Genomic DNA, 9,242 nt, shown 5'->3' with positions numbered 1-9,242 from the left:
ATTTCAATTATATATATTTTTTAATAATAAATTAAAACTAATTTTATTAATAGATATTTTTTTTAATTTAAAACAATTTCTTAAAAATTATTTAATTTCAAAACTAATTAAAATTATTTAGTTATTAGATAATACTATATTGTATTAGTAATTATAGTATTAAAATATATATATTTTTTGGTTTATTAATATAATAGATAACATTGAATTGTTATATATTTATTACGTTATTAATGATAAGTAGATTTTGATAGCAAATAAATAATTTTCATCTCATAAAGTGCTCATTGAGTGCTTAATAATACTATATATTGTATTGTATTAATAAAATCTAAATATCAAGGTCATATAAGTTAATTAATATAATATTTACTCAATTTTTGTTATGTGAGGTATTAAACGTTTTACTACAATATATAAATATTAAGTAATGCTAATTGAAATGTCAATGGGTTAGATAAAAAATTTTTTTTTATAATAATATTAATATAAACAAAAATAAAATACTTTTTTAATAAATTAATCAACAATTATAATTTTTTAAATAAATATTTTAATTTATATTTATTTAGCTTTTTTTCGCCGAAATATTTTACACAATTTTTTTAACCTTATAATTAAAAATATTATTAAAGAAAATAATATTACATTAATTGTTTAGCTTTTGCACTTAAAAAAATATTTCAATTATTTTTTGTATTAATAGATTAATATATTTGATAAATAAATATAAGTATAATATAATACCTATATTGAAAACTTTTGATTTTACTGTAATTTTTAAACAATTTTTTAAAAAAAACTGTAAGATTTTATTTTAAAAAATTATTTACAACTATTTTATTAAAAAAAATTTATAAATAGAGTTTAACCAAAGTCTCATATTTTTTAAATGTTAAGTTAATTTTTACTAAAAATATTAATTATATTTTACTAAACTATTTTAATAAGTGCTTTAACGTAACAAACTAAGTGCTTTAAGTACTAAACTATAAAAAATATATACTATATATATATAAATATATATATATATATATATATATATATACAGTTTAGTACAATAATAAGAAAATAATATTACATTAATTGTTTAGCTTTTGCACTTAAAAAAATATTTCAATTATTTTTTGTATTAATAGATTAATATATTTGATAAATAAATATAAGTACAGTATAATACCTATATTGAAAATTTCTAGATTTTACTGTAATTTTTAAACAATTTAAAAAAAATGTAAGATTTTATTTTAAAAAATAATTTACAATAATTTTATTAAAAAATTTATAAAAAGAGTTTACCTAAAGTATCATATTTTTTAATGTTAAGTTAATTTTTACTAAAAATATTAATTATATTTTACTAAACTATTTTAATAAGTGCTTTAACGTGACAAACTAAGTGCTTTAAGTACTAAACTATAAAAAAATATATACTATATATATATATAGTTTAGTACAATAAATAATAACTATTACAAACAAAAAAAATATTAAGATAAAATATTATGACATAAAAAAGTGCAATAATAATAATATATAATAATTGATTTTATTTTTTTATATAAAGTCATATTAAAACATATTATATATACAGTATATATAGTGTGTGAGCTAATACAGTAAAACCAAAATTATTATTATTATTTTTACTTTATTTTTTAAATAAGTGTACAATAATTTTTTAATAATATAATATAATATATATTATTTGAAATTAAAAAAATCCAATAATTATGAGCACCGATAGTAAACAACAACCGCCACAAGTGGTGTCCAAACTGTTTGAGCCGCTGACCATCAAACGGACTCAATTTAAAAATCGTATCGGCGTATCACCGATGGTCACATGGGCGGCCAAAGAGGACGGCCTACCCGTGGATTTTCATTTGGCACACTACGGCCAGTTTGCATTAGGCGGTGCCGGCCTAGTCGTATGCGAAGCTACAGCTGTCGAACCACGCGGACGGATAACAGCGGCCGATACTGGCCTCTGGTCGGACAAACATGTCCAACCGTGGCGTCGGGTAACCGATTTGCTTCGGTCACTCGGTTGTGTACCGGGCATACAGTTGGCACACGCCGGCCGTAAGGCCAGTACATCAGTAGAGTCCCGATCCAGTCAATCGTTGGCCACTAGTCAGGGCGGTTGGGATACAGTCGGACCCTCGGGTCTGGCCTTTAGCGACCAAATTAAAGAACCGAAAGCGGCGACTGTTGTCGATCTGGAGGTCATCGGCGATGCCTTTGCATCGGCAGCTCAGAGGGCCGTTAGGGCCGGGTTTGAGGTTAGTTTGATATTTATCTAATTATTATTATTATTATTATATATTTAAATATATAAATTATAATATACTAATTGATTAATTTTTTGTTTGTTCAAAAAAAATATATTATTATTATTATTAAACAAAAAAAGTCTATTAAATAAATTACAAAAAATATATTATAAATATAATATCAAAATTGGTCTAGACATATCAAAATTATAATATTAGATTAAAATACTAATTAACTAATTTTTTAAAAAATATTTTTATTAATAAGTTACAAATCTATAATTTATTAAGTGCTATATATGTTATAGTTAAAAATAATAAATTTACCTTATTAAATATACTAGATTATAAACAAACTATAATAATGTTAAGTTTGATTTTAAATTTTAAATTAAATTTACAGTTATTATTAGATTATCATTTATAAATTAATTTAATTAATTAATTAATATTTTTTTTTATTAAAATAATGATAATAAATATATAATTTAGTAAATGTTACACATTCTAAATAATAAAATTAAATTGCTCAAATATTTAACTATAGATTTTTTAAAATAATTTTATATAATATAAGATTTTTTAAAAAAATAAATAAATAAAACAAACAAGGCTAGTTTTCAAATCTAGTTTAATTATAAGTTCAATTAATTAATAAATTATAATTAAAATTATTTAATTTAAGTTACAGTTATTTAAACAACAACAACAACAAAACTAAACAGTTTTTTTAATAACAATTTTTTTTATTTAAATTAATGACTTTTTTTTATTTAAATTAAGAACTTTTTTTTATTTAAATTAATAACTTTTTTTATTTAAATTAATAACTTTTTTTTATTTAAATTAATAACTTTTTATTTTTAAAAACTACATTGATAACAGTTTATTGAACTACATTTTGCCCATGGTTATCTATTGAGCACCTTCCTATCGCCCCTAACCAATCAACGTCAAGATAAATATGGCGGTTCACTGGAAAATCGTATGCGATTTGGACTGGAAATTGTCGACAAAGTTAGGGTTGCCATACCTAACGATATAGTACTGGCCGTCCGGATATCGTTTACCGATTATGCCGACGATGGATGGGAACTGAAACAATCGGTTGAATTTGCTAAACAATTGAAAGCACATGGAGTTGATTTGGTTGATGTTAGCTCAGGTGGTATTATCGGCGGTATAGACTACTCGCCGTTCAATACGGCCGATCAGCAGCACTCGGCCGCGGCAGTCATACAGCGTGATTCTGGTCTACCGACCGCAGCTGTCGGCAAAATTATTGATCCCTTGTTTGCTGAACGTCTACTCAAGGATAACGTATCGACATTTGTATTCATTGGTAGGGCGTTCCTCAATGAAGCTCATTGGCCGTATAGGGCCAGTGATCTACTCCAGGATCAGTCATTCAAATATCCCCAATCGTATGACTGGTGTATCGGTTGGACAGCATTTTTCAAATGGCGTAAAGAGTTATATACCGATCAAAATAATAATACTAATAATAATACTATAGTTAATGGCAATTAATTAATTAATTTTAATATTATTAAAATATTATTTTTTTAACAGATTAATTATATAGTTATAAATAAAAAAAATTTTACAACTTAATAATTTGAATACAATTTATTTATACTAGTATATTTATTTATTTATTATTATTTAAATAATAAAAAATACTTAGAGGTTATATATAAGTTATGAGTATTTTATTTAATATTAAATATCATTTTAATTTAATAATTATAAACTTAATTAGAGTTTATTTAAAAACTAATTTTAAATAATTATATATATTTAAAAAAACAAATCTGTAAAAACTATTTTTAAAAATATTATTTTTATAAAACTTATCTATCAGTATGATATGGCCATGACTAAATTGGCCCCCACGCCCCCCACAAAATATAATAAAATATATGGGCAATTAAGTTATGGCCATATGATATGTTAGGTCAATAGTAAAATAAACAAAAATCAAATTAAAATATTTTTATAATTTTAAATTGATTTACAGTTTATTTTTCGAAAAATTTATTAATTTTAAATTTAATAATATATTAGAGTTTATCTTAAACTTTACATACTATTATTTATTTTTAAATTTTTTTTAGAAATAAACTATTATAAAAAAACAATATTTTATAGATTATTTATTTTTTTTATTTTTTTTATAAAAGTCCACAAATACAGTATAATGTTGTTATTTATGTTAATTTAGTTAACAGAAAAAACTAACATTACTTGAAAATGCACTTAAAGTACTAACATAAACAGTATATATTGTTTTATCAAAAAAAAACTAAAAATTATCAAGGTTAACAAGTTAACTAATATTTAATATTTATAATATAATATAACATTAATAATATTGTTTTATCAAAACTAGCCTAGCAACTAAATCAATTTGAATCTATCAAAAAAATTTAAGTTCAATAAGTACTAAATTATTAAAAATAAATAAATAAATATTTTAGACTTAAATGTGTGTATAATAAAGTAATTTTTTAATTTTATAAAATATTAGTTATTAATTATTTTTTGATTATTAAAAATACAATTTTTATTTAATTATTTATTTGATTATTTTAATACAAATATAATAATAATAATATTTAATAATATTATGTATAATAAGTAAATTTTTAATTTTTTTAATATCGTTTATTTTTGTTATTATTATTATTAATAGTGTATTTAATAATTAATATTATCGCAAAATTTTACACAAATATAATAATATTATGTATAATAAGTAAATTTTTAATTTTTTTATATCGTTTATTATTATTATTATTATTAATAGTGTAAATTTAATATTTAATATTATCACTAAAAAAAATAATAAGTAAATCAACAAACAATTTACAATCAATTATGACTACCGATAGTAAACAACCGCAACCAGTGGTGTCCAAACTGTTTGAACCGTTGACCATCAAAGGGACGACATTTAAAAATCGTATCGGCGTATCACCGATGGGCACCTGGATGGCCGGGGAGGACGGCCTACCCCTAGATTTTCATTTGGCACACTATGGCCAGTTTGCTCTGGGCGGTGCCGGCCTAGTCGTATGCGAAGCTACAGCGGTCGAGCCCAGGGGTCGCATATCGTTGGCCGATACGGGCCTGTGGTCGGACCAACAGGTAGAGCCGTGGAGTCGTATAACCCGTTTGCTACGGTCACAGGGTTGTGTACCGGGTATACAACTGGGACACGCCGGCCGTAAGGCTAGTACTACCCCAGAGTCCCGATCGTATCAATCGTTGGCCACTAGTCAGGGCGGTTGGGATACAGTCGGACCCACGGCTATGGCGTTTAGTCAGCAAATGAAAGTACCGATTGCTGCGACTGTTGGCGATCTGGAGGTAATCGGCGATGCCTTTGCATCGGCAGCTCAGAGGGCTGTTAGGGCCGGGTTTGAGGTTAGTTTTGTTGTGTTTTTTTTAAACAAAAAATATAAATACTGTTACTATTATCTTAAATATATGATATTATTAAATATATTTAAAACTTTTAATAAAAGTATTGATAGTAAACAGTAAATAAGTATACTGTATATATAAAATAGCATATAATGTATAAACTTGTAGATTTATAATTTTATAAATTTAGAAAAATTTTTTTTTAGAAAATAAAATTAAATAAAATAGTAATAAACATCAATAATATTAAATAATAAAACTATAAGTAAACATAAAAATTTTCAATTATTTGTTTTATTTAAAAATTATAAAATATACTAATATATTATTATTACATTAAACTGTTTTAGTCATCAGTATTAATAAAAATTTATTAATTTTTAGCCTAAAATTTTTTTATTATATTTTATAATGCTTACTATGATCTACTATTTATGATTAAAGAAAATTAGTAATAAGTTATATTTAAAATAAATTTCTATTTAATTTACAGTTAGTTTATTTTAAGAAAAAAATATCAAAAAAAATATTAATTATTTATTAATTATTAATTTTTTTAAAATTTTTCTTTGTCATTTTTTTAAAAATTAAAAAAAAAATACCAGCATTTACAATCTAATTCTATAATAAACTCAAATCATTTATAATTAAAATTATATAATTTAAGTTAGTGTTACAGTTATTTAAACAATTAAAAAAAATTAAAAAATATTTAAGTAAAAAAATTATAATACATTAGTTTATTAAACTACATTTTGCCAATGGTTAACTATTGAGCATTTAATTAATTTTTATCCTAAGTTTTTTTTATTTAAAGTTATTTTATTTAAAAAAATATACAATTTTTTTTAAATTTTGTTTTTTTTTATTTTTAATTGTAGTTTATTGAACTACATTTTGCCCATGGCTATCTAGTAAGCACCTTCCTATCGCCCCTAACCAATCAACGACAGGACAAATATGGCGGTTCATTGGAAAATCGTATGCGATTTGGACTGGAAATTGTCGACAAAGTCCGGACAGCCATACCTAACCATATAGTACTGGCCGTCCGGATATCGTTTACCGATTACACAGATAACGGTTGGGAACTGAAACAATCGGTTGAATTTTCTAAACAATTGAAAGAACTGGGAGTTGATTTAGTTGATGTCAGCTCCGGTGGTGTTGTCAACAATATAGACTACTCGCCCCTGAATACAGCCCGACAACAACACTCGGCTTCGGCAGTCATACAGCGTGAATCGGGATTACTGACAGCAGCTGTCGGCAAAATTATTGATCCCATATTAGCTGAACGTCTACTCAAGGATAACGTGTCGACATTTGTATTCATTGGTAGGGCGTTCCTCAATGAACCTCATTGGCCGTATAGGGCCAGTGATCTACTTAAGGACCGGTCATTCAAATATCCCCCAACGTATGACTGGTGTATCGGTTGGACAGCATATTTCAAGTGGAGAAATATGTTATACACGGATAAAAATAATAGTATAGTTAATGGCGATTAACAATTAATTAATAATTATTTTAACAAATTAATTATAGTTATATATAAATTAAATTTTTTTAAAAATAAATTTAATAATTTGAAAATAATTATATATAAATTATTTGCATTTGTTAAGGACCTAATAGTAAATTATTTATTAATTTTTTTAACAGTTAAACTTAATAATTATAAACTAATATAGAGTTTTTATTTTTAATTAAAAAAACAAATTTTTTAGTAAATAAAAATTATATAATTATAAAAAATACAATAATCTTTTTTAATTATTATTTTAATAATTTTTTTTTACTGTAATTGTTTGCATATATTATGGTTACTGAAAATTAAGCAAATTTGTAAAAAAATATTTAAAATTATATCAAATAATAAAATTTATTTTTATAAAACCTATCAAATTTGATTGTTAGGTATGATCAAAAGTAAAATAAACTAAACTTATATTAAACTAATTTTTTGTATTTTTAAATTTATTTACAGTTTATTTTTTAAAAATTTATTAATTAATAATTTAATAATATATTAGAGTTTAATTATTATAACTTTACATACTTTTACTTTATTTTGAAAAATTTTTGAAATAAAATATTATAAAAAATTTTATTGGACATTTATATTTGTTAAAAATATTTTGTAAATTATTTAATTTTTATATTTATAAAATTCACAAATACAATATATATATACAGTAATGATGTTATTTTAGTTAAAAAAAACTATCATTAATTTAGAGGCACTTAAAGTACTAACATATATAAATATTTTTTTTTGATTTTAATAAAATAAATTATCAATTATTAACAACTAATATATTAATAATATTGCAAGTAATACTTAGCTTATCAACTATAAATCAATTTGAATCTAACAAAATTATTATTAAAGTTTTTAACACAATCTTTGGCCTACTATTTAAAAAACTAAACTAAATAATTAATAACTTATATTAAAAAAAATTCAATTCAATTTACAGTTATTCATATTTTAAGTTTTTGTTTGAAAATCAAAGTTTTATGAATTATTTATTTTTATTTAAAATTGTAAAATAATCTAATGTATTATTTTTTAACTGTATAATATTAGTATTTAATTAAATTTATTAATTTTTTAACCTAAAATTTAATTATATTTTATATAGCTTATTATCTCTCTCTCTCTCTCTCTCTCTTTCTCTCTCTCTCTCTCTCTCTCTCTCTCTCTCTCTCCCTTTCTATATATATTTATATATATATATAAAGCAATTTATGGTTGCACTGGGAGTTGATTTAGTTGATGTCAGTTCAGGTGGTGTTGTCAACAATATAGACTACTCGCCCTTAAATACGGCCCGACAGCAGCACTCGGCTTCGGCAGTCATACAGCGTGAATCGGGACTACCGACCATAGCTGTCGGCAAAATTATTGATACCATGTTAGCTGAACGTCTACTCAAGGATAACAGCGCAACATTTATATTCATTGGTAGGGCGTTCCTCAATGAACCTCATTGGCCGTATAGGGCCAGTGATCTACTTCAGGATCAGTCATTCAAATATCCCCCAATCGTATGACTGGTGTATCGGTTGGACAGCGTATATGAAATGGCCTAAAGAGTTATATACGGATCTTAAATAATTGTTTAGTTAATTAAGGCAATTAATAATTAATTTTATTTTAAAAAAAATTAATTATATTTATAAATAAATTTTTAAAAAATAAAATAAACTTTATAATTTGAAAATAATTATTTATACAAATATATATTTATATATATTTGCTAAACTTTAAGTTAAATTATAGTTGATTATATATTAGTTAGTAACTTAATTTATTTACAACAACAACAACAACAACAACATAAAAATAAAATATTTATTTATTATTATTTTAATATTAAAAAATAGATAAAAATTATCTATAAATTACTTTAAACTCTATAGGTGCTAATAGTAAATTATTTATTAATTATTTAACAGTTAAACTACATAATTATAAACTAATATACAGTTTTTTTAAATAAAAAAAACAAAATTTTTAGTAAAATTTAT

General features: G+C 23.0%; 2 protein-coding genes across 2 annotated transcripts; both read left to right on the top strand.

The window, feature by feature from the left end:
- The first annotated feature begins 1,733 nt into the window (after nt 1–1,733).
- On the top strand, nt 1,734–4,673 carry LOC128951573 (NADPH dehydrogenase-like). The gene is made up of 3 exons (XM_054296820.1): nt 1,734–2,285; nt 3,162–3,741; nt 4,669–4,673. Exons 1-3 carry the CDS (start codon nt 1,734–1,736, stop codon nt 4,671–4,673), a joined length of 1,137 nt encoding a protein of 378 aa, XP_054152795.1.
- Nucleotides 4,674–5,156: 483 nt separating this feature from the next.
- On the top strand, nt 5,157–8,765 carry LOC128951572 (NADPH dehydrogenase-like). Its single transcript, XM_054296819.1, has 3 exons — nt 5,157–5,705; nt 6,587–7,196; nt 8,476–8,765. The coding sequence occupies exons 1-3, from the start codon at nt 5,157–5,159 to the stop codon at nt 8,763–8,765; spliced, it is 1,449 nt and encodes a 482-aa protein (XP_054152794.1).
- The last annotated feature ends 477 nt before the right edge of the window (nt 8,766–9,242 follow it).

Source organism: Oppia nitens, unplaced genomic scaffold (genome assembly GCF_028296485.1).
Source record: "Oppia nitens isolate AA-2021 unplaced genomic scaffold, nextdenovo-longstitch-racon4-pilon3 scaffold1_pilon_pilon_pilon, whole genome shotgun sequence".
Taxonomy (NCBI): domain Eukaryota; kingdom Metazoa; phylum Arthropoda; class Arachnida; order Sarcoptiformes; family Oppiidae; genus Oppia; species Oppia nitens.
This window is presented reverse-complemented; position numbering and strand designations above follow the sequence as displayed.

Coding starts and splice junctions, on each gene's coding strand:
- LOC128951573 (XM_054296820.1), top strand. CDS start 1,734: ATGAGCACCGATAGTAAACAACAACCGCCACAAGTGGTGTCCAAACTG. Junction 2,286..3,161: donor CCGTTAGGGCCGGGTTTGAG/GTTAGTTTGATA, acceptor CATTGATAACAG/TTTATTGAACTACATTTTGC.
- LOC128951572 (XM_054296819.1), top strand. CDS start 5,157: ATGACTACCGATAGTAAACAACCGCAACCAGTGGTGTCCAAACTGTTT. Junction 5,706..6,586: donor CTGTTAGGGCCGGGTTTGAG/GTTAGTTTTGTT, acceptor TTTTAATTGTAG/TTTATTGAACTACATTTTGC. Junction 7,197..8,475: donor ATACACGGATAAAAATAATA/GTATAGTTAATG, acceptor TTGCACTGGGAG/TTGATTTAGTTGATGTCAGT.